We start from the raw sequence: 24,728 nt of genomic DNA on the forward strand, positions 1-24,728 counted from the left end.
GTTTAAGAACTGTGAAGACTGACAAGTACCTTCAGCTTGGGAGTAGCCTAAGGATGTCAACTGAAGTATTGTGTAGAACACCCCCAATTTAAAACCGGCCTAGAAGTTGCATTTAGTTGTGATTTCCTGCTCCGTAAATGTGGTTAGGAACTGGGGTGTCTATGAGTTAAAACATGAGTCTGCCCGTGCCTGCTCAGAACTAAATCCCATTAAGTTCAATGGGGTTTATTCCCAGGAAAGCAGGTAAGGATTTCAGCCTTACAACCCAAAGATTACAGTACAGGAATGGAGGAAACTGTTGCTGGACCACAACTTCCATCATCCCATAATCACATTGACTGAAGCTGATAGGAATTAGAGTCCAACATCTGGAAGGCCACAGATTCACCATTCCTGCTGTAGGGAATCCCACTGGTTGTATGTCAGATTACAGCCTTCGGTAGCTAGCTAAGAGAAACCAGTCTTCATTAATGCAGAAGCAGAGTCCCCTGCATTAAAATACAGGGTTGTTTTTTTAAAAAAAAAATTAACTGGTTAATTAATTGGCCAGTGTAAACCAGAAAGTTTGTTTTTATATACACACAAATATACATACTATTCTTTGTTCAAAAAAGACTTCAGGGCAGCAGGCAAACAAACTTTAAAATTACCAAAACAAAATAAAAAACTCATTGTGAAGACAAAGCCACAATAAAAGAAACAAAGCTATAATAAAAAGAACAAACAAGTAAAGATATATAATCTAAAATGCCTGGTTTTAACTTGGCACTGAAAAGAGTACAGTGTCAACACTAGGCTTACCTTCCTCTGGGGGGTATTCCACAGTCAGGGTGCCATCACAAAGTAGGCCCTCACTTTTCATCCACTCAAGACATGATGCACCTCTAAAGACTGAACACATAGGATGGTTGCCTGGCTCTCTTTGAGCAGGCTGGTGCTCCCTTTAATATTTGGACCCACAGTAGCAATTGAGGACAGCTTCAAATCTGTTAACACCCCTTCTAGAACACTATTGGCGGCTGCATCCTTGAAGGTTTGTTTCTGACTACTGACCTGATAAAGCCAAAGCTGAGCATTTTTAAGGCCTGTTTTTAACGGGAGTTAACTTGCGTTCATTGTCCTCACTGAAATAAGTGGCATTTAAATATGCTGGGCTTTGGCTATGTACTAGTAACACAACAACAGGGATACAGAATGAGAATGTAGGAATTGCTTGCAGTGCAATGACGATCTAATAAAAGGAGACCTTCCCGGCTAAAGACATCAGAATTACAGTGGCTGCATTTTGAAATTTTTCCAAATGCAGTTTACTCACATTTCAAGATTTAACAGTGCAGTCCTACGTGTCTACTGAGAATTAAGTCAGAGCCAATTCTGTGAGGTTTACTCTTGAGTAAGTGGGTCTAGGCCTGTTGCCTAAGTAAGGTAAGAATTATTGTGTTCCTAGACAGGCATGTGTTGTGAGTTAATAATGCCTGGGAGCAGATCTTGCAATTCTTTGCATATATGTGAAGTTGGCATTCACCCAGCTGGCTTTCCCCATCTGTGCCTAAAGAAGTAACATGGGGGGGGGGCGCAACGGTACACGGACTCTGAATACATTTCCTTGTCAGTGAGATCTATTGATTTTAACGGCCCTTATTCCCGGATGTCGATGTGTGTAGCTGCTCCCCTCGGCTGCTGTGTGCATTTACATACCTGCGACTTTGCATTCTCGGTGCAAAGCCTCTCCGAACTATGGGCTTCTTTTTATGTTTTTACCCTAGTCAGAAAACGATGAGAAGCAAGTGGTGTATGACCATATTGGACCAAATGTCTGCATGGGGGACCACAAGGTAAGCGTTGTGAACAGCTGCACGAACGCGTGTCTGTGGCGGGCCAAGGGGGCGTGGGTGGGGCGGCGGAGGATCTTTGCAGGGGAGATGCCCTCTTGCTTGGAAGGAGTCCCATGGATCAATATTGGGCTGGTTTTTCCCAGCAAACGTGCGTAGGATCGGGTTAGAAAACGGGAGCTGGGGAGCCTGGAAGGCGCTACCAAACGATCAGAAGTTGAAACCCACGTGTAGGAAGTAGAGCGCGGCGACATGCGTCCGTTTTTCGGAGTTTTCTGTGCCTTGGGGCGAGTTGAAATTCAAAGGGGAGGGGCAAGATCAAGAGCGTGAAGTTCAGTGTCCTGGCGTTAAGGGGACCCCGGATCTGAAAGACCCTTGCGTTTTTATTTTCTGATCCGGGTATAAAAACTATTGAAATAAACTTCCCCGCTTAGACACACTTTTAAAATCCGAAAATGAGGACCTTCCGCTACCAGCAGGTTAGCAAGTACCCCGAGCCCTCAACGCCCAGATCCCTAGCAGTCAGTCCGCCTGATCGCGTTGCGGCAGAGCGGATAGTTTCTGACTCCAAAGGTGCGTAAAAGCAGCCTGACGCGCCCTTGGAAGCGCGCTCCGAGCAAACGGTGAGGCTTCGCTTCCCGGGTGCCAGAGTCAGGGATCCGAAAGCCACGCCGCTTCGGTTTCGTTGGAGTGGGCCGTGCGTTCAGAAACGGGCGAAGCAGGAGGAGGCTTCAGGCCTGATTTCCCTCGGCGGATCTCGCTTCTCGAAATACACGTCAACCCATTAATGGCTACTTAAGCCTGCGGTCTTAAAAGACGCGTTTCCTCGAATCCAGCTAGCGAGACCTGCAGTAGCGCAATCCTACGCAGGAGGACGCGCCAATGCGTTCAGAGGCACTTACTCCGAGGTTACGCACTGAACTCCGGGTGCGTGTAGGAGGGTAGCCTAGATATCCCAGAGTGTAAGAATCGCCCCCTTTGGGCAAGGAACATCAATCCCTGTGTTTGAACTGATATTTGGATATATATATAGAGATGGACCTAAGTTTTTTAGCTAACCAGAAAGAGTATATTTAGTTTGTCATCCGATGTAAAAATGAGGTTATTGGCGGGAGAGGGGGACCGCTAGCGCAGCCCCAGTTTTACATACATACCTGAAAGTAAGTCCTATGGAAATCAATGGACCTGAGTAAACCTGGTTAAAAGTCGGGGGCCGCAGGGCAGCCCGCTAACGGAGCGCTCGCTCTGAAAGAGCCGCCCGATCCTACTCTAAAGTAAGCCTGCGTTCGACGGGATGGGCTGCTTGATTTCGACTGCAGCCCAAACCTCACGCGTTGCAGCGGGATTCGCTGCCGGGGCCTGGACCCCGCGGCTTCAAACAGGCGTCAACTCTTGCTTTGGTGCGCGTAAGGCGCTGTGGTTACTCCCCGGGAAAGACGCACGAGCTCGGGGCGGGCCCACGCGGGCGCGTGGCTCTTGCACGAGGCGGAGGATGACCCAGCCGGTGTTCCCCAGGAGAAGCAAAGCGGGAGGGAATTGGGGAGGAGGAAGCCGGGGTGCCTGCGACTACGGAGGCCCTATTGCTTGGCTTGGGGCGCGGGGAGGCGGGAGGCGGCGTCGATGACTGCTTGGGCTCCACCTTCTAACCTCTCTTTTCTCTCCCTCCTTCCAGCCCGTGTTCCTGTCCTTCCGAATAGCCGCGGGGGCAGGTAAACCTATTGCCAATGTGCACAAGTGTTGTGTCGTGCAGTGATGTAGTGGTGGTAAATATCACATTAGATTTTTTTCCTTACCTCCTTCCTCTCTCCCCTCTTTGCTTTCGCGGTTTTTTAAAAAAATATTATTATTTATTCCCTTCCGGCCCCCATATTTTTTGGTGCGGCCTTTTTTATTTTATTTGCTTATTTAATTTTTAGTCTGTTAAAGTAAATAGAGGGGAAAAAATCAGCTGCCAATCAATTCTGCAAACAGGGAAAAGATGCCTCCGAAACGAGAAGATCTTTCGAGAAAGCTCCTTGTAGTGAGGAGGAAGAGGAAGGACTTGAGATGCATCCCATCGCTTATACCGTGACAGCTCCATTCATCCTCCGGAGTCCAGCGTGCCACGTTATTGTTTTTATTGTTATTGTTATTTTATTTTAGGCTGTTGATCATACACTATTTTCTTTGGAGTCTGGGCTTTAGAGCCCCAAGTAAAAAAGAGAGAGAGAAACCTCTCATACCTCACCCTCTGGTAAATATTCCTGTGACATCAATTGTGGATTTTGTTTTGTTTTTTTATTTTTATATGGAGATGCATATATTATGCCACAATCTGGTTGCCAAAACAAAAACAAAAACCTAGTTTGCCGCGATGTACTGTGTTTTAGACTACACTCTGCTTCCTTCTTTTTTAAAAAAGTCTGTCAATGTGAAATTATATATAATATATATAATATTCAACATTTAAAAACAAACAATTTTCATCACCCTTCTCTAGCTTAAAGCAAGGTTGGGATTTTGTACATTTGCCTTGTATAGAAGTCCTGGTGTGTTATTATTGTATGTTAACCAAGATTTATGGTCCCTGTGATTTTTTGAAGTGGGGGGGGGAGGGTCGCAGGGTGGGGTTTTTTGTTCTGTCCTGGTCATTTTTATAGACTTTTTTTTGTTTTGTTTTCTCATGTTATTTACTATACTGCCATGTTCCATGGTTTTTTGAATCACACAACAGCAGCTGCTTTCTATAAGTGTATATATTTATATATTTGTATGTGTGTGTATAGAGATATATATACACAGATATAGAAATAATAATTTATAATTACAAACCGTTTGTCTTTCCTGCTACAAAATAGCCTTCCCTCCTCCCCCTCCTCCCCTCACCAGCCCAGACTAGTCAAGGGTCAGTAAATCCCACTGGGTTTTCCCCAAGTAGGTTTTAACTTCCAAAAACAACGGTGTGTTGTTAGGATCCACGTGGAGGGAAAAAATGCATCTCTCCCCGCTGATACCCAATCCTGAAACACATTTACTTTGAACTGAAAGCAGACTTGACACCCCAATCGTAAGTGTGTTTACTTGGAAGTAAGTGTGAGTAGGCCTTACAGCAGCCCTACGCCTACTTACTCAGAGTTGCAGACCATGGGATTTGGGGTGGAGCCTGGAGGCGTCCTTTGGGACACCTGCCCCCCCCCCCATGGAGCCCAATGCTAAGCAGAGAGACTCACTTCCAAGCTTCCCCCAGTTGCCAGCCCAACCAAAGGGCTTCTTTCACCAGTGTGTGTGTGAATATATACAGTACTTATATATAAAGAGAGCCAGAAACCTCACTCATCATCTGCCAACTGTAGTCACATATTTATGCAGCAAATTCTGGTGCCAAGTATTCTAGCTGAAGATAGGAAGAAGGTTCCAAAAAGGCAGTTCAGCCCCGAGGCAGGTAGCAATTTTTGATTATGGCTAAGGGAGGGGGGAAATTGGGGGGAGGAGAGAGATGGGGGGCAAAGAGTCTAAATCTTCACTCTGATTGGAGCTCTTCCCAGCACCCCCCCCCCAATTTCTCTCAGCTCACACCTCTCCCCATAAAGCATTAAAAGGCGATTAGCGAGCCTGTTGATGAAACACAAGCGGAGGGCTTTATTGATTTAATTTAGAACACTACCGAGTTCAGGGACCGGGCAATGGCGGGAGCTGCGGGAGGCTGCCTTGGGGACGGGGGTGTGTAAATCAATCCCACGCGTAGCAAGGGAGGAGGAGGAACCCTCCCCGATAAAATCAGAGAAACTTCCCCATGCGCACACGCTCTCCCCTCACCCCCCCCCCAAATCTGGTATCCGTACAGACCCGTGTAAGGCTGGAGGAGAGAAACTACGCGGGGATTGGGAGAAAGTTTGTAATGTTTGCCTGTTCACTTTGAAATGAGCATTCTGGTTCTCAAGCAATAAAACTGATCATGGTGAAGACGGCTGCGTGTCTCTTGGGGTTTTGCCTCTCTTCCTATCGGCGTTAGCATTGCAAGAGAAATGGTTCAGGAAAAGCGGGGAGAGCGCAAAGCTGCGTTTCCAAACGTCTGGGGTCCAAGCGCCTTTCTCTCTCTCTCAACCTCCAACGCCAAGGGTGTCGATAGCCGAGGGGAGAGAATGGGCTTCTGCACATGCTCAGACACACTCTGAACACAGGTCATCGCCCCACGGGCTCCAGGGCCAAGACCGGATTGTCCGGCTAAACTTAAACGTTCCAGAGAGGTTAGATTCAGACGAAGTATTGCGGCAGGACCCTTGTTTGGGGCCAAGAGAAAAGGGAAGCAGTTATTTCCAGTGTTTGTCCATCGGGATAGATTTATTTTTTGTTGGTGTAAACAACAAAATATGCCCTTCGGATATTTTCGACTAAAACTCCCCAGCCAGCTTGTCCAGTGGTCAGGAGAGCAGCCCAAAACGCATAGAGGACACCCGGTTGGAGGAGGCTGTTTTCACACCCAAACGCACGGAAATAAGGCGCAATACTTATCTAGGCGCAAACTCCAGGGAACTCAATGAAGCTTGCTCCCGAGTAAACCAGTTTCAACTCGGGCTGCGGGCCCTAGTGATGTTCATCAACGGGACACGCCTTCGCCAGCTTCGAAGCCGAGGTAAACAAGGTGTCTGGGGTGCCAACTTGAACAAAATAAGCCTCGCACCGCATAATCTATCACATGACACAGTACTGTACACACAACATTTGAAAGGGAATGCCTATCAAAAAATGGGGGGGGGGCTCAAATATTTTATTGTGGGGGCTTCGTGGTTGGCTCCTATGAAAGGTGTCAACCTAAGTACGGGGGAGGGGGGAGGGTGCAGCGCAATCCTTTACGCGGAAGTAACTTGGAACAGAGTAAGACTTCTCAGTCGACGCGCGTAAGGTCCTCGGGAGAGAGAAGAGCAAAACAAAAACAAAAAACCCGCGTCCGTAATAAGCATTTAGTTAAGGGGCTTGGGCTATCCCATCAAGATCATGCCCATATTAAATGCCCTGGGAGCAGGGAAGCTATTTAAAGCTGCATCTCTGATTGGGGAGTTCTTCCCACCGTCCGTCCTACTGAGAACACATCCCTAGCAGGTGCTGCAAAACTTGCTTGGAGAGCTGGCAGTCCTTTTAAGAGGTTACAGGAAGAAGCCAGTTTTAATCATGGTCCCTCCTCGCTGCTCCCCCGCCCCGCTTTAGGGAAGGGTTACAGGACAACGCTTCCTTTAGAAAATGGGTGAGATCCCTACGTGTCATAAGGAGGATCCTGCGGAATTCCTGGGCACCTGCAGAGTCTCTAAGATCATCCTGTTCTCGGCAGAAAACCCTTCCCCGTTCCTATTCCCAAGCGGCTCCCACTTAAATTAGGGTCACCGGAGCATCATAAGATCAAGTGCCTGGTTTCTTTCTTGCACGACCACGTGTCTAGAAAGCAGCTGGTTGAGTCATCCGAAGCCTGCGGGAAGCTTGCTTTGATCTTCGTTGGGATGCAATATAATATATATATATATATATATATATATATATATATATATATATATATATATATATATATATATATATATATCGCTAATTCTCAGCCCTTGCATAGTGTGGTGTGATGGTTAGAGTGCTGGACCTAGGAGGCCAGGGTTCAAATCTCCACTTGGGGATGACGACCTTGGGCAGGTCACTATCTTGCAGCCTAGCCTACCTCACGGGGTTATTGTGAATATAAAATTGGCGTGGGGTGGAAGAACCATGCGCTACACCAACCTTGAGCTCCTTGAAGGAAATGGTAGTCTATAAATGGAATAAGCGAACCAAGTCCGCCAACAACCGCAATACGATCGGGGCTGGATCGATAAACCCCGTCGTGCTGCATCTGCAAAACCGATTGCAGGTCCCAATACACGGCCGCCTGGACTTCAGGCCAAGTCAGCTGGGCAGAGGGAAGCGAGTTCTCTGGGAAGATATTGGGGCCAACCCTTCCAACCAATTAAATCGCGGACATTCTCTGACGCTGAGGAAGCTCCATTCGAGTCGAAGCCCAGGGGAAAGACTTTTTTAAAAAAAAACTCTGGGTCCCGAGAAGGCTCCTGAAAGAGTTCTAGCATTTCTCTGTCTTTATAATTAAGGGAACTGGGTTGAAACTCTCAAAGGGAGGCGCAGATGGAGGAAGAACGTCACCTAAGAGGACCCGATCCTGGCTCTCGGCGAGAAAAAGGCACGATTGTGCTTCTTTCGTGGGATGCCTCCAAACTGTTAAACCGGCGGGTGGGGTGTCAAGAGGTAACTGGGTAATTTACATCAGGGTCAGCCCATTGAGTCCCGCCCCTCCCCTCTCCTCCCCACTGCACAGATCGCATCACTAGGCGCGCCAACAAGTGTGATTTGGCCACTACAGTATTCTGAGCTGAGCCTCGTTCCCATCCAAAACGAACTTCGCTCTGCTCCAGGTACTAGAAAACTAGCTGCACACGAGCAGACGGAGGCACGCGTTTTTAAAACAAATGCAGATAAACTTAAAAAACAACAAAAACGGAGCATATTCAAGAGCAACCTGTCACTCGGTTTTCCCCCCCTTTTTCCTACGTGATCTGTTCATCGGGAGAATGTAAAACATCCTCATAAATCCACTGCCCTCTTCCCCCTCTGTTATTCCGGAACCGTTTACGCGAGGAGGGGAGCGGTAGGCTAACTATGGATCTACGTGGGATTTCGCCCGAGTAAGGAGTTCACCCTTTTATAAGAGCTGGGGCTAAGCCAACACACACACACAAAATTCCCTAAGTCGCTCCATCTTCCCTTCAACCAAGGGGTGGGGGAAGCAAGCGGTATGAATTAATATGCGAAGTCTAAATCCTTGATTTGCTAGGGTAGAAAGACCACTGAAAACATTTGCACCCTAAGTAAACTCGCACATATCGGGGTTGGTTCCAGAGGAATCCCGTTGAAATCAATAGCAGACTAATGTTTCCCAATATATTTCAGTGGGACCTGAGTTCAGCTCAATGCAGGCTGCAAACCTAACCGTGTCTACTCAGAAGTCAGTCCTACTGAATCCAGCTAACTGGGAGTTAAGGCTTCCATTGATTTCAACAGAAGCGGAGTTCAAACTCCGGATCTAGCCCATACTGCGCTCCATGTCAGTTTCCACATTCAGCTGAAAGTAATCACAGCCGGCGGAATCAACGAGAGTCCGTGTACGTGCGAACCATCTGTTTAATCAGAGTAAGCCCGGTGTAAACCAGGCATATTTGATTTCCAGGTCAGTTGTTTTCCAAAGGGGGTGTGGGTAGGAAATTATTAATTATACCCTCGCACAAAGTTTTCTATGTCTCTTTCTTTAAAACCCCCGCTTATGCAATTCAGGCTAGGAATGAGCAGCCCTTCTCCTGCGAACTTGCCCGCTAGGAGCTGGCGAAACATAGAGCAGCTGCATTTAGGCTCGTCAGGGGAGGAGAGCGCAAAGGAACTGTTCAATCCGGAGCATCCAAGACTCAAGAAGCAGTTGCTTTATCAAAGACTGGACTTTTGGGACAATGGCACCAAAAGCCACTTGTCAAAGAGCCCTCGCATTACGTGTGAACGTAAAGATGTCTCTTTCTCTTTCCCAAATGCAGTGAAACAAAAAAGGCTGCGATCCTATACACCCTTGCTTGGGAGAAAGTTCCACTCAGTTTAGTGGAACGTAAGTCCACGTAATGCATAGGCGGAATCCGACTGCGGATCCCGGTTAATAATTAGATCCATGAACCTTACTCACGAGTAAGTACATTTTCGGTCGCCGTTCAAGATCTTAATAGCCTGAGCCTTTCCCATTTGCTAGGAACTCAGCCCCATGCCATTCTAGAAAGCGTGCAGTGAAGTGTGTTAAAATAGGATTCCGAATTGTGATCCGGATTTACCGGAGATTTATCAGACAGATATGCAAAAGGCACAAGGTAATGAGGGTATCCGTTGATTTGAACTGGAATTAAGACTGCAACCCTATATTTCCTTACCTGGGAGTGAATCCCACTGAACTCAGCAGGGCTTACTTCTGAGTAGCCACTTAGGCTTGCACTGTAAGGTTGCGATGCTGGCATTAATTTCTACTTCAGTCAGAGACTTCCTAAAGCACCCGCGCAATGCTAATCACATCTAATGGGAAGCAAGCCTTGCTGAATTCATTGGGGCCTGCTCCCAGGATTGCAGCCTGAATACATGGAGGAGGCCAGTCGCTATCCTCCCTAGAGTCTTATTTTCTGCTTTTTAAGTGCGCTATTGCTCAGTACGAGACACTGGGTACAGATCACTGTCGTTCAAAACTCGTGAATTAGTTCGCCCCAAGCCAGCCTCCATAACTGGACAAGCTGCCCGCCACGTTTTGGTTTGCTCACGAAAAGGGATGATATAGCTCAGACTCACCTGTCTTATTCTGTGGCTCTTGAATCTAATAAGTAATTCTGGAGTTAGCTCGCGCGCCCTGTAGCTGAAGAAAATGGACGGCTGCCGAAGAATTCTGTGCAGCCCGGGAACCTGCCAGAGAGCAGCCAATTCACATCCACCTCCTTCGTCTGGCAGCTCCGGTTTTAAGGGTTTGCTTCGAACGACTAAATTACACGCCCGTTTAAAAACATGAACTCCCAGCGCAAACGCTGGCTGCGAACACGCTGCGCATTTCAAGCCCCCCTTATTCCCTCCCAAAGAACCCTGGGCGCTGTAGTTTGTAAAGGGCTGCTGGGAACTGTAACTCTAAGAAAAGCGAACTACAGTACCCAGAATTCTTTGCGGGTGAGGCTGTGTTTCGAATGTGCTTTAAAAGTATGTGTGTATGCAGCAATCCCGGGTAGAGGTGGCTTTTCCTTAGAAGGAGCTGAGTGGACGGCCCTACTAGGCTGCTGTGGGCTGCGAAAGTTCATTGCAAACACTTTTGTAAATCAAGGAAATCTTTAATAAAATAAAATAAAAAATTGGAAAAAATGTGATTGTAAATCCCCTAGTTGCATTCTATTTTGCGTGTTTTAAAAATAGATGTCCTAATACTGTGTCTTGCGCTATTAGAAGTCATCCTGGCAAACTGAAAGATGAGGTATAAATGTTTTAAATAAACATTGCAATCCCATTGCCTTCATTTAAAAAAAAAAAGTTTTCTGGCACAGCAGTCATTCAACAGGTGCAGCTTCCCCACCATCACGGCTTTTCCGTGCCAGAGCATTTTCACGTGCCTTATTACACCATTTGTCCGGCAGGGTCTCTTTCCCCCATCCCATCCCCTCACCTGCCACCTGAGCCCTTTTGAAGAGGAGATCTCAGGTGCTGAGCTGGCCCTGGGACCTCGCGCAGGCAAAAAGCGTGGGCTCTAGTCTACCATTCAGTTAGCGTCCCTCCCTTCTGCTTTAACAGTAGAACCGTAAAAGGGGATGGTCATGTTTCGGAGCGGGAAGCATCCTTCACTTATGGCAAGCTGGCGAAAGTGCCCCTCCCTGCACCGTAGGCAAGCCGAGGCTCGACCGATCCTCTCCGGGCAACCGGTTGAGGCTTTCGAGTCCGGGTGAAAGTTTTTTTGTGGTTTGTTTTTTTTGCTTCCCACCGTTCCATTCCCTCTTCCACCCCCAATTCCCCCACTTGGAACAACCCATTTGAGCCGTGTGCCTCGGTTGGCCTGTTCCAACTGTCCCGGGAGGGGAAGGGGAGAGACAAACCAAAAGACTCGCCCAACCCCCCCCCCCTCATTGGCCTAGGGTGTAGGGGAATCCTTTCGCTTGCTCACACGGCCTCCAACGCCAATAGCATGCCTTTTCCAGAAGGGGCAGTGGCTCCCAGCCCTTTGGAGGTAACTACAGAAACACCATAGGGAAGAGATCCTTAGATCTTATTTTAGCAAAATTCAATTCAGAGTTTTAAACTGCAGGCTGTCGTCCGGTTTCCTGCTTTGACCAAGTGTCGAATTTCCAGCAACCAAAGCTGTGGACGTCTCTCCCTCTTTCCAAAGGATATGTAGTTCTTCCAATACATATATATTTCTCCTTTGGATGGGCCGGGGAACCAGATGCTTGCAATTGTCAGCTCCGTTTAAGTTAAAGAGGACTCACAAGAAAGTTCCCACTATAAGCACATTTAGGCAAGTCAGTGGTTGTGTACATAGATTTAATTTGTATACAGGTGTGTGTAAGAGTATTTAGGTTTAGGACCCCAAAGGTGCAGTTCCACAACTTGATTCAACAAGTTTCTGTTGCATTCTTGCTGCTGAGGTCAATAGTCTTACATCAGTGTTAAGCGTTTTTCGGACTAGCTCCTGTCACTGGACTACTAGCAACCCTAGGAACCAAATTGGAATGTCTTTCTCATGTTGTAGGTTACCCACTGTTTTGTCAGTGCTTTGGGACCCTAGGACTGAATATATATTGTTAATGCAAGGTCTCAGTATTGAGCACAGGGTGATATAAAAGTGTTTCTTAGCATGTGCAGACTGCATTTCCCACTTCATCAGTTCCCAGTTCATCAGGGAAGCAGGCCAGTGTCCACCATCAGTTTGGAGACATTTGGGTTGAAAGGATTTTCTGGTCAGGGGTGCAATGTCTTTGTAGGATTGATCTCTCATTCCTGGAATCAGCTCCAGGATCCGGTGTTTAAAAAAATACTTTTACATGCAATCCAATTTTGCAGTTTACATGAAAAACATCTTCCATCCTATCCATAGAAACACAGGAAAATCAGTCCATTGGTTCATCTGGTTTGATATGCCTACACTACACTGACTGACAGCAGGTTGTCAGAGTTTCAGACAGGGTCCCTCCCCCCCCCCCAATCCGGCTCAACCTGGAGTTGCTGGGAAATTTCACCTGGTACCTTTTGCATGCAAAATATGAGGTTGTATCACTGAGCTATGCCCTTTCCCATTCTGCTCAGCGGGATTTACTCCTAGGTAAACGTGCATTAAGTCTGGAACACATCACTTCTGAAGATTGTGAAAGTGGGATGGAAAGTGAAAGAGAACCAGTTTTAAATCAAAATTTATATTCTAGCCAGTGTGAGGTTTCACATCTGAATTAAGGGCATGAGGAATGGAAATGCGTGACCAGCACATCATGCACAGATCACTGTGCAGTGCTGATTTATTTCACAAAGTTCTATCAGTTTACTTATTCTATAATTCTGGGGCTACAAAAGTGCTTCCAGTTAAATAACTTGAATATTTTGGAGGGCATTCATCTTGTTTATAAAATCTTAAGCAGGGAGGCTGATCCTTTTGTCTGAGACACTGTTTGACTTCGAGAGAATCATACCCTTGTCAGTGAAGCCAGGATAATGGCCACTTCCTGAGTCTATATTCATAGCCACTAACACAGATGAAATCTGCACCTCACTCATAAATATGCACAGGGAGGAAAATACATTATCTGTCCCCTTCCTTCTCATATATCACAGGCTGGTTACAGGGTCTTAACGGAAGCCTCATTGGGGTTAAGCAATCTTGATTTATATGCCTGCAACCCTGAAGAGGTTCACAACTTGGCTGTAGAAAGCCTCAATGGATGCAGAGGCTCCATTCTCAAAAGAGCTCTCATGAACAAAGGGGCAGGCAGGGGAGGGGAGTCTTCCATTTTCCTTAAGAATTTAGGGCCACATTTTAGCTAGGAGTGTTCAGGGTAAACTGCCACCTTTTAGTTGAAAACTTTGGGCTGCCTTCCAGCAAAGCCTTCCCTGTTATAGACATCTCAGAGTAGCTGGCTTGGAGGAGAACTTTGTGGGGCTTGGCCTAGTCTCGAGAATAACTATTATTATTACTATCGTTTATTATGATGGGCAGAACACAACCAACTGGTAGGGGTGCCATTAAAGGGAGGGACAAACACACACACACAGAGAGAGAGAAAGATCCACGCTTCAGACTGCAAGCAATTCAAAATGCTGCTTTTGACCTTCATAGCTTATGCACCTACCGATATATTAAAGCCTTCAGCGGTGGGTCTTTGTGGTGCCTCCACCATCAGAGGTGAATGACTACCAGAGAGGGTCTTCTGACTGGTGGCTCCCCAGATGTGGAATTCTTTCCCCAGAAACATTCACCTGGGAAAGAGCCATACCTGGCAAGCTTTTTGGTGCCAGGCAAAGAGCTTTTTATTTCCACAAACCTGCGGACTGATTTAGGCTACTTTTGAGTATTTTTACGTTTGCTTGCCTATTTTAAATTGTTTTATTCTTTTTTCATTTTTTTTTTATAAGCCACCAGAATAAGATTGCCCGGCAGTATGAAAATTTCCAAAACAAACGAAGTGAAACTATATTCACAGGTGTCTATGTCTGCGAAACGTAGGCCAGAGGACCAAATTTCCTTGCTTTGAAAAAAGCGGATGATCATCTTGGGTTGATAACATTACACTATAGCGATCCTGAGATATAAAAATATAACTCTTAAAATAGGCTGCATTTTTGCATTTGCAGTTTTGAACATGTTGAAGGGCAGGGTTTGACTTTGCCAAAATATCTTGTTCTGCATCCTCTTCCTGCAGGAAGGGCGAGATGGCAGACTCAGGCAACAGAATTGGGGAAAGGAGCAACACGCTGTTATGTATTTAGATTATTATTAGTGGGTACCATCACTGAGATTGTGCGCCACACCCTCAAGTGGTTCTGGACCATTCCTGCTTCCCTAAAATAAATGAATGGACAGCCCTGCCAGCCTCACACTCCAACTCTATATATGCTCACTTGGAACTTAGGTTCATTCACAATGAAACGCCAAACTTTATTTTCTGAGTTGCCAAAGCAGGACTAACCTCTTCCTGCCCTTCAGAGCAACTTCAGGCCTTTCTAAACAAGCTGAGACCCTGGATCTTTCCATAAAGGTTCTGTACTCCTGTGCATGTCTGCTCGAGAAGAAGCCCCATCGAGTTCAGTGAAACCTACTCCCAAGTAAGTAGGAGTAGGAATGCAGACTTAAACCATCTTTTAGCTTTGCTTCTCCTGTGCTATTTATGCGCCTGTACAAAGTACAGTGGTACCTCTGGTTACGTACTTAATTCGTTCCGAAGGTCCATTCTTAACCTGAAACTGTTCTTAACCTGAAGCACCACTTTAGCTAATGGGGCCTCCTGCTGCTGCCGCGCCGCAGGAGCACAATTTCTGTTCTCATCCTGAAGCAAAGTTCTTAACCCGAGGTACTATTTCTGGGTTAGCGGAGTCTGTAACCTGAAGCCTATGTAACCTGAAGCATATTTAACCCGAGGTACCACTGTATTGACCTTTACATTTACAAGCAACTACATCAAATCTGGCCGGAAGCACTGCAAAAAGAACAGTTCACATTCACATTTCAACCACTTTTGGCCACTTGCTTGTGTTTTCCATTTGACTGGAAGCCCTGTATGATTGTCACAGAGCTGCACACTTTCTCCATATGGCCTTGCACACTAGCTGGAAGAACCAATGGCAGCAACCTTTACAGCATGGCAAGTTTCACTTGTGAACTGCAGTTGTGCAACGCAGAAGCTGAGGTGCCATCAGAGTAATGGGTGCAATTTACAAGTCATTTCTGCAAATGCCCTTTCCTTCAGCAGCTATTTGCAGATCCCTGCAATTTTAGTTGTTTCCTACTACCGGTGCACCCCTGCCAAAAGTGGGGTGCTGGGTACCCCAACCACATTTAGGTATTCAAATTTGATTTAAAGAACCAAGTGGAGGGGGGCTACCTTTTTTAATGGCTCCTGTGTCTTTAACAGCTGCAAAACACACAGATATTCAACAGAGGAAGCTTTTTTCAGCAGGCCAATACAGACTTGGGAGAATAATCTACTGCAATCTAGCTCAGGCTCTCTGAAATCCCTACATGGATTGTGTTGCTGTGTGACTCAGTTCCATAGAGGAAGCTTCTGAACCAGTGCACCACACTGACAGGCAATACTTCCTGAGAGCTTAAGACACTGTGGCTTTAAGAAAAAATACGAATGGTGCAATACCAGATAGTTAAGAGACTGAAGCTGTTATCAATGGGTAAAGCTTTTTCCAGCATCTGAAGTGAGACTGCATCTCTGCTTATCGCTACAGCTGTGAAAGGCCCTGGTAGAAAGTTGCTAGCCCTGAAATTATTACCCGTCCCTTTCTGGCCTGGAAATGTTTCCTTCCGTAGCAAAGCAATGCCTTTGTAATCTTGCTCCCAGAAAAGCATTTTTATTATATATTTTTAGACCTACCAAACGCCACTTAACATGCAGATTGCAACTGTGCCTGGGATGCAATCCAGTTCCCACTGAAGTCAATCGTGAAACTCCCATGAATTATAAATAAATTAGTATCTCAGCCTGACTTGGAAATATGTGCCACTGAAAATCAGTGGGAGTTGCTTCTGAATTGTTGCCTATTCAAACCAGTCCAGGAGTGGAAATAGTATTCTAGTTTTTGCAACAAGTATGGTTGTGCTTGTGTAGAATACATACATAGAAACTGACCAGATTTTTTAAAAACTCTTAATAAAACAATAAGTGAAGAATATACTAGTTCCAAACAAGAGGACAGAGAGAGAGACAAAACTCCAAGGAAGTTGTTATACCACCACACCCAAAGGCTGAAATCGTCCAGAGAAGAAGCTTGTTAAATAATTTATTGATTTATACAAAGTCTTTCCAACTGTAAGAGTTTGGAGCCAACCGAAAATCAAGTAATGCAGTTCTTTCTCCCTTATTCTCTTTAGAAAAGAAAAAAAGAAATTCAAAGAAAAGGGAAGATAAACGAAAGCATCCAAACCCCAAAACAAAAGAGACGAGAAAACCGCTTTTTTTTTTTTACACTAGAAATATACATCACAAAAAAATCTGCAATTTCCTATATACAAAGCGGCTGAGTTGGAATCGGGGACCCATATACAAAACAGTAACAAAATCTTGATTGTTAGGAGCAGGAGAGCTACCACAGAAGGGGGAGAAGGGGGTTGCTGTGGGTGGCAAGTATTAACAACAACAAAAAGGCAGCCGTCCTGAGTACAAATAATTCCACCCCATCAGAAGCTCATTTATTTCCCAGTCAGTTCCTCTGATTTAAAATGAAACTGTATTTCCAAGTGTGCGTAGGATAGGGATGTGACTGGGAACTAAGCTCCACGGAAAACTAAGGCTGCCACCCTAAGCATGGTTACTACAGAATGAATCCCACTCAACTCAATGGAACTTATTTTCAAGGAAATATGTCTGTTCTTCATGCACAGCTCCACCCAATCTTAGCCATTTTTACTCAGAAGTAAGCCCCCGGGGGGATGACTGTCAAGTAAGAAAGCTGCATCAGGAGATAACCCAATCCTAAGCACTTTAGCAGCACAATCCTAAACACATTAACTCCAAAATAACAGTGCAATCCCATACAAGTTGCTCAGAACTAGATCCTATTCAGGGGCCCTTACTCCAGAGTCAGTTTGCATAAAATTGCACGCAACCTTTACAGCACGATCCTGAGGAGTAAAGTCCTATTGAGTTCAATGGGGCTTCCTCCCTCGTATGTGTGCGCTTAGGCTTGCCGTTGAAGAGAATCGCTCCGCATAACAACGTTTACTCAAAAGTAAGCCCTACTGAGTTCAATGGGACTTACCTCCTAGTAAGCAGGCTGAGCATCGCAGCTGAACTGAGCAGCAAAGTCTTTTTTCTATTTGGATGGAGCTACATTTTCCAGGGGCGCCTGCTTTTAAGGTCAGATGATTTGGCTGCCCCTTCCCCAAAGTCCATTTGCTCTCAGCAGTTTCCATTTTTACGCTAATCGGAATAGGGGGTCGGTTGGGCATCATGGCGGCTGTTTTGTTTCCAAATGCAGAATGGGGGTAAAAGAGGGGGTGGGTTGGAAATGGAACATAAACCAGGGTCGAGTTACCCATAAAAGTTGGAAAGCTTTTCTTGCGGTTTTTGTGTGTGTGTGTTTGGTTTCCTTCCTTCCTGTGCGAGCGACGCGGCTGTGCGTTTGGAGAGTGCGCCCCGTCGGAGAGCAAAGGCGCGCTGCTCCTTGGTTCCCATAACTTAATTCTGTCCGAAATATATATATACACACGTTATTCCCCCCCATACGTGGCGGGCTGTACAAGACGTCGCGGCGGCCAGTCCCGAGGCTGGCTGGGGCTGGCGGCGTCGGCGGCTACCCTGCTTGGCCGGAGAGGACGGGAGGGTCGGGCAGGCGAGAGGGGGCGGCGGGGCGGGCGAGGGCGAGGCAAGGCACGGCCGCAGTCACGACGGCTCCGAGGCGTTGCTGCAGGGGCTGAGCAGGGCCAGCGGGCCCGACGACACCGCGGCGGCGGCTGCAGCGGCCGCCTTGTGCTTCTTGAGGAGCCGCGTGATCTTCTCGTCGTCCGAGTTGGGGTCGAGAGGCTTGTTGTACTCGTCGTCGTCCTCGTTCTCCGAGCTCTCCTTCAGCTTCTCCGTCTCCGAGTCGTGCTTCTTCTTGGCCGACGCCATCTCGGCCGCATGCCGCTTCCGCCACTTCGTCCTCCGGTTCTGGAACCACACCTGCGACGCGGAGCCGGAGAGAGGGAGAGAAATAGACAGAAAGAGGGGAAGACAAAAACACACGCACATCTTTGGTCACGCGTCTCTCCAGGGCGCAAGTCACAAAGGTTTAAAACAACAACAACCCAACCCCGATCCGCAAGAGAAACAATCGGGGTGACTACCACGCGCTGGTACCCTGCAGTGCGGCGCAGGGGTTAAGAGTATCGGACTAGGACCTGAGAGACCAGGGTTCAAAATCCCCACCAGACATTAAATTCACTGGGCGAGCTTGGGCCAGTCACTGCCTCGCAGGATTGTTGTGGGGACTGAATGAAGGGAAGAAGCATAGGCATGGCTGTCAACTTTTCCCTTTTCTTGCGAGGAATCCTATTCGGAATAAGGGAATTCCTCTTTAAAAAAGGGAAACGTTGACAGCTATGAGCATAAGGGCGGGGGCTTGGGACTCCTTAGAGAAAAAGGTGGAATATAAACGCCATCAAATAAATCTTCACAGGCGCTGGTCCCCACTTGGGCCATGCTGATGCTTAAAGAGTAATTGCCCTTGGCTTATACAAAACAGGGTGAATCCTTTGTGTTTATATAGTCACTTAAATTGAATTACAAACCCCACTTTAACCTGAAACCTTGGCTGGGAGTAGGTCAAGGTGGCAGAAAAGAGTTGTGATTTCCTGGCAGGGAGGGGGGAAGAGAAACATAATTAAGGCTATGGGATAATAATAAATCATATGGGATCTGGGAGACCAAGATTCAGATCCCCTACTTGACCAGTCACACTTTCTCATCCTAATCCACCTCACAGGATTATCTTGAGGATAAAATAGGGGGAGCATATAGGCCACGTCGGGCTTGTTGGGAGGAAAAGTGAGATATAAATGTAATAGTAATACTAATAATAACCATTGAAGTAAGTGAGACTTCTTAGTAATCATAGTTGGGCAAAGCAGGAAGGGTTACTGGGGAAGTCACTCCTTGGCTATAAATCAGTTGCTCATCAGCAGAACTTTACAAAAGGAAGCCCTAAAGTTTCATGTAAACTACTTGTCAAAGTAATGTGAGTGTACACAAGATATTTTCATTGAAATGGAGCTTCTTCCCACTTTCATGTGCTTGGGATGAAATTCTGCAAAGCCCTTATCCTACCATCTCATCACCTTCTTATTTAGAATGTACTCTGGGCTTCCTGAACAAAATGAACCAAACATGTTGTGAGAGTAAACACATTGGCACAGGGAAGAATTACTAACGAAGTACTTGCTTAGGAAGCCAAACCACGTCTACTTGGAAGTAAACCCCGTCACTCCCAGATGACTTTTCACAGGGATGTGCTTACTTCCAGGAAACCTGGAGGGCAATTCCTTGACCACCCAGATGTCCCGTTCACTCCTAAAATCTTAGAATCCCAACCCACTTGCATTGGGGAAGGGAAGAGCATGGTGGCCCCATCTGTCGGTCAGAAGAGGAGCAGCTGCAGGGAGCGGGGTTTCCTTTCTCCCTGCCAGAAAGAACTGTACAAACTTTGGAACTCGGAACTAGTGCTGAAGCTTGCTTTTCCCCTACTCCCACTCAGTCTTATTTTCCTTTTCCATCATGGCCTTTTCGATAGCCTATGGGTTGCAATCCACTTAGTACTGATTTGGGTTGGGGGTTTGTTTGCTTTTTTGGTGGAATAGAGGGCAAAAAATCCTGTAAATAAATATTGGCTGAATGTAGGCAATTTCGTTAGACTCTGTTCTGGCTTGGCCAAAGGAAAGCACATGCAGGCATCTCTACCCATCCTATATTCTTTATCTGCATGCAGCTCCACACCCCGCACCAAGCTCACGATCCACATCTCCAAACCAGGGCACACACACCACCTTGGTAGCTAACCATTCCCAAAGACACAGATCTCCGGAATCCTCATCCGCATCTTATGCTATCCCATCACTTTGCATCCTATTGGATCCCTGCCCCAAAAACATCCCCAGTCCTAATTCACACCCCTGGATTTTTCAGCCCAGACCTCAACTTCAGCGGCAGGTGGCTTTCAAGCAGGTTCTCTTTAAGTCATGCTCTGAGCTAAGTTACCGGTAATGCTCAATGTCCTTTTGATAGCTGCCTCCTCCCTGCTTATCTAGAAGCAAACCCCACTGAACTCAATTGCTTAGTACAGAGGATTGTGCTGTTAGGGCAGCTGATTTCATTCCCTTCGTACATACTGGGATGTAAATGACACCAAACCCCCCAAAGGCTTACTTTCATGTAAGCCAAATCAAGCCTTAACAAGGAAGCTGTGACTCTCTCCTGAATCCAGAAATTTTTGAGTGGCATTTAAATCTAGCCACTTTTGCATGAAAAAGAGAGAAAATATTACTTGTGGGAAAGCTGATCAAATCCTGCAAAACCCACTGAAGAGTAAACGTGCATCATGTTCCAGCTTCAACTGTACAGAAATATGGTATAGAAAGCCAATTTTTAGGCCTCATAAAAGCACTGGGGGTCTTGACAGGAGACATTTGTCTGGTTATATTGAGGTTTTATTACTGGCCTTCGAGAACAGTAGGAAAACCAGCATCTGAGGATGTTATTTCATGGGAAACTGAGTGCTGACAAATGAACCGCTCAAATAAGACACAGGGACCCCATGGCAATCCTAAAAGAGGAAGATCCACTGAATGCAATGCACTTTTAAAAACTGAAATTGCCTCTCAATCCAAATGCAGAATTCCTTGTGATAAAATCAGAAAACTATCTGCTGATAATCTTTTTTAAAAATCCCACATTTTCCATAAACTTACAAGATCATGAGTTTGTAAGCCCCCCCACTGACCAAAGAATGATCCACCCCATGTTAAACAATTTTGCAGTGCAGTCCTACACGTGTTTACTCAGAAGTAAGCCAGGCTGAGTTCACTTTCTCATTCAAAAGTCACTACAGTATTATGATCAAATCAGATTTCAACTAATGATGAGGAAAGTGGCGGTGTGTGTGTGTGTTAAATAGCAAGAAATGCCTTGGCTACAAATATTGTTTCAACTCTACATTAAAAACAACTTATGCTTTTAAAGTGTATTGCCTTTTTAAAGGGGGGGGGACAACAAGACGGCAGAAAACACCCCCCCAATCCCTTGCAAACACATTTTATAATCTGTCCACAACTTTAATAAATTAATTTTTGGTGCAACCTTATACATTCTTTCTAGGAAGGAAACGGATTGAATAGTGGCATTTCCTGCCATATTTGGGATAAGCTTGCTCATCTCTCTGACCTTCGGAATAACTCCAGAAGATCACTTAAAGAGGACGCAGATCGGCTGATGCCAGTTTATTTGTAAGCGAACCTGCTTAGGGCTGAGGAGCCACAAGGTTTAAATTCAGTGTCTTTGGGCTTACGGTATCTTAATTATGACTTTTAAAAATAATTAGAATTATTAAGATTTTTATTTTGGTAGAGGGAAGACACTAAGTCTATCAGATACAGTAAACAGCAAAGCTGTGTGACATCTTGCGGTTAGAAAAAATGAAACCAGCTTTAGCGGTTCAGTTCTTAACCTCACATATTCTTAATTCATTTATTTACCTTCAAGAGAAGGCGCATAGAGGCACAGCTGGGGAGTGAAGCCCCACTGAACTGGGAGGAATTTACTTCTAAGTAAACTTGCCACAGACTGGGAGTGCTAGTCCCTCTGAAACCAGCTCCCCTTCGGTGCCAGCACTCTTCCCAGTGCAACCTTATAAGTGCCTACTCAGAAGTAAGCCTACCCTCTTTGAGTTCTGAGGGACTTATTCTGAGGGGAAAGAGTTGAATACAGTACAGGACTGTTTGTTTGTATTCCTGCTTGCCTGGGAGTAAAAGTGCCAAGGGAAAAGGGTCACACTTCTGAGCAGACATGCTTAACATTGCACAGCAAATATGATTTTTTGCCACCGGAGCCTCGGGCGCCCGAGATGCTGCTGACAGTCGAGGAGATCGGCAACGGAGGGCTCCTTACCTTGACTTGACTCTCCGTCATTCCCAGCGAGTAAGCGAGGCGGGCTCTCTCGGGTCCTGCCAAGTACTTGGTTTGCTCGAAGGTTTTCTCCAAAGCGAAGATTTGCTGCCCTGAGAAAGTCGGCCGCGAGTGTTTCTTCTTGCCGTCCTTGTCCAAAACCATCCCAGCCTGGGCTGGAGAGAGGGACGAGGGAGCGGAGAGAGAGAAAGAGCCCCGTCAAGCGCCGAGGAAAAACAACAACTCCTGGACCCTAAAGCCTTTTGTGCGCGCCGGACAGAAACTTCCTCGGCGGATCTCATGCGGACTAGCAACCTGAAATGCCGTCGCAAATCCAACCCGCCCTTTCCCGAGAGCAGCCGCAGAGCTCGGGCCCAGCAGGAAAACTTTGCCACCAGCTAGCCTGCAGGGGATGCAACGTCAAGGGAGAGTTTAAAACAAAACAAAAACCAGCGGCTCGTTGTGGAGGCGCGATCGGGGCCGCGCAAGACCCTCGAGCTGCTCCATCAGTTTCCCGAAGGCGACCTAGCTAGTTTCAGCTGGCCTTCAGGAAACCGATCCTTGTCGCTTTCATTTCCAGACATCAAAACAGCAGCCAACTGGAAGCGTCCTTTTCTGAGGTTGCAGATCACGGCGCTGGCTCACTCTCTTTCAAAGGGCCATCCCCTTTCCCTAAGCGAAACGCGCTGCCTCTTTATCTGGGACCCGAGCCCTGGAGCCGCTGCTCGGGCAGAAAAGAAGGAACCCCCCCCCCCAGCACACCTCGCCCTGCCCATCCGCCTAGGGCTCACCAAACCAATCCATCTGGACCTGTTTGCTCGCCTTGTTTCCTGGGAATGAGCCCTAGCACCTGTTACCTGCACCCAGAACCCAGCCGTGCAACTTGCGAAGCGATAGAGAGAAAAGAGGCGCCTTCGAGCATGTGCAGAGTGCTGTTCCACCCGGTCTCTCCTAATGAGCGCAGGGCTTGATGGGACGGGCACTGGCACCTCTAATTTTGACTGGGGAATTTTAAAAGGAATCTCCTTTTTTTTGCAGAGATCCTCCCCTCCTCCCTCCCAGACCCGGCTCCTCGCCCCCCCCCCCGCCTTCTTACCGGGACAGGCGAGCCGGGGGTCCCTCCAGGGCGCCCCCTGCATGACTCCGGGCCAGAAGATGGGCGGCCTGCCGGGCAGCTCGGCCAGGGGCTTCGGGTAGCGGGACACGGCCGCCGGGTTGAAGTACATCCCGGCCGCGGCGGCCCCGGCCAGCCCGTTGAGGCGAGGCAGGCCCGTGAGGAGGCTGCTGGCGGCGGCGGCGGCGGCCACGGGCCTGCCCAGGATGTCGCTGATGCCGTGCGGGGTCCCCAGCGGGATCTGCGCGTTGAGTCCGCCCAGCGAGGGCGCCTTGAAGCCGGCCGGGCTCTGCAGGGCGTAGGGGAAGAGCGACGTCTTCATCTCGGCCATGTTGTGCAGCGCCGCCAGCGGGGCGCTGCTCAGCACGAAGGCGCCCGGCGGGCGGTTAGCCTCCATCTGCCCCACGGCTAACATTGGCGGGCATCAAGGGGCGGGCGAGGCCGAGCGGGAGCGGGGAAGGCAGCCCCGAGGGCCGGGCAGGAGTCCGCCGCCGCCGGCTCGCCGACTCCCAGGGAGCCACAGAAATCAGACTTCGCCTTCTCCTCCTCCTCCGTTCCTGTTTTTGGCGGGAATGCGCCCGCAAGGCCGCTGCAAAGTTTTGCTCCGGTTCTCCTAAGCGCCGGCGGGAGCGCTCGGCGGCCGCGGGTCCTTCGCTGGAGGGCGGCTTCAGCCGCAGCAACTCCCGGCGGGAAGTTCTCCGGCCGAGAAGGGGAGGGAGAAGGAAGGCGGGTCGGCCGCAAAGCCTCGGTGGAAAAACCAGCCACGACAACGCCAATCTCGGCGGCTCAGTTTTCTTCTTTGCAAGCTTTTAATTTTAGGAAATAACTTTTTTTGGGGTGGGGGGAATTCTCCCAAATTTGGAAGTCCTCTCGAAGATCGGGAATTGGTGCTGGAGTATATATATGTATATATTTATATTTTCCTCTTTTTTTTCTTTTCCCTTCCCCCCCTTCCAAAAAAAATCAAATAAATGCTTTTTTATTTTGTTCTTCCCAAAGCAAGGAGTTTTCCCTCCCGGTGAAATGGACTCGAGCGCTTGGAGTCCCGGAGTCGGGACAAGATGCGCTGATAACCTCGCAGGCACCTGCCAGCCGAGCTCTCGGATTGGTCGCGCTCTCTTCCGAGGCCGCTGCTATTGGCCAATGGACGGGCATCCCGGTCTGCCCGCTTTGCATGCGCGTCATGGAAGTGTGTGCTGGAAGGGGCGGGGCGGGGGGAGGAGGGCGCGCGGCGGAGAGAGATCAGAAGATTGCGGGGGAGAATAATAAGAGCAACATTAAATGAAGGTTCTATTATAAAGTCAAGGTACTTTAAATGGCTGTAAATTTGCCCGCTGATTTATCTTTCCGACGACTAAATAAATCCCGTTGAATGGGAGT

At 47.5% G+C, this 24,728-nt stretch overlaps 2 protein-coding genes across 6 annotated transcripts in view; one reads left to right on the forward strand and one right to left on the reverse strand.

Moving 5' to 3' along the window:
- Nucleotides 1-5,774, forward strand: part of INPP5A (inositol polyphosphate-5-phosphatase A) — a 231,494-nt gene extending 225,720 nt beyond the window's left edge. For 2 of the 4 annotated variants that reach the window (XM_081189505.1, XM_081189507.1), the window contains 3 exons: nt 1,767-1,835; nt 3,505-3,541; nt 3,804-5,774. In XM_081189505.1, the coding sequence (XP_081045631.1) occupies nt 1,767-1,835; nt 3,505-3,541; nt 3,804-3,853 (156 nt within the window). In that variant the 3' untranslated portion in view covers nt 3,854-5,774. Of the gene's footprint in view, nt 1-1,766; nt 1,836-3,504; nt 3,596-3,803 lie in introns of all 4 variants that reach the window. The other 2 variants (XM_081189506.1, XM_081189508.1) reach the window with 1 other exon arrangement.
- A 10,574-nt stretch (nt 5,775-16,348) lies between these two features.
- On the reverse strand, nt 16,349-24,456 carry NKX6-2 (NK6 homeobox 2). Of its 2 annotated transcripts, none has more exons than XM_081192346.1 (3): nt 23,331-24,456; nt 22,238-22,405; nt 16,349-18,262 (listed from the first exon to the last, which is right to left on the reverse strand). In XM_081192346.1, exons 1-3 carry the CDS (start codon nt 23,761-23,763, stop codon nt 17,895-17,897), a joined length of 969 nt encoding a protein of 322 aa, XP_081048472.1. In that variant the 5' UTR covers nt 23,764-24,456; the 3' UTR covers nt 16,349-17,894. The 2 variants fall into 2 exon arrangements, with proteins under 2 accessions (XP_081048472.1, XP_081048473.1); XM_081192347.1 differs by having other exon boundaries at nt 17,890-18,262; nt 22,238-22,410; nt 23,331-24,444.
- Nucleotides 24,457-24,728: the final 272 nt, after the last annotated feature.

Source organism: Podarcis bocagei (assembly GCF_964188305.1).
Source record: "Podarcis bocagei genome assembly, chromosome: 4".
NCBI lineage: Eukaryota > Metazoa > Chordata > Lepidosauria > Squamata > Lacertidae > Podarcis > Podarcis bocagei.

Excerpts from the sequence above, each read along its gene's own strand:
- NKX6-2 (XM_081192346.1), bottom strand. The coding sequence starts at position 23,763 with ATGTTAGCCGTGGGGCAGATGGAGGCTAACCGCCCGCCGGGCGCCTTC. Across the intron at positions 22,406-23,330 it reads CCCCCGGCTCGCCTGTCCCG|GCTGGGATGGTTTTGGACAA; the intron begins GTAAGAAGGCGG and ends TCTCCAGCCCAG. Across the intron at positions 18,263-22,237 it reads TGACGGAGAGTCAAGTCAAG|GTGTGGTTCCAGAACCGGAG; the intron begins GTAAGGAGCCCT and ends TCCGCGTCGCAG.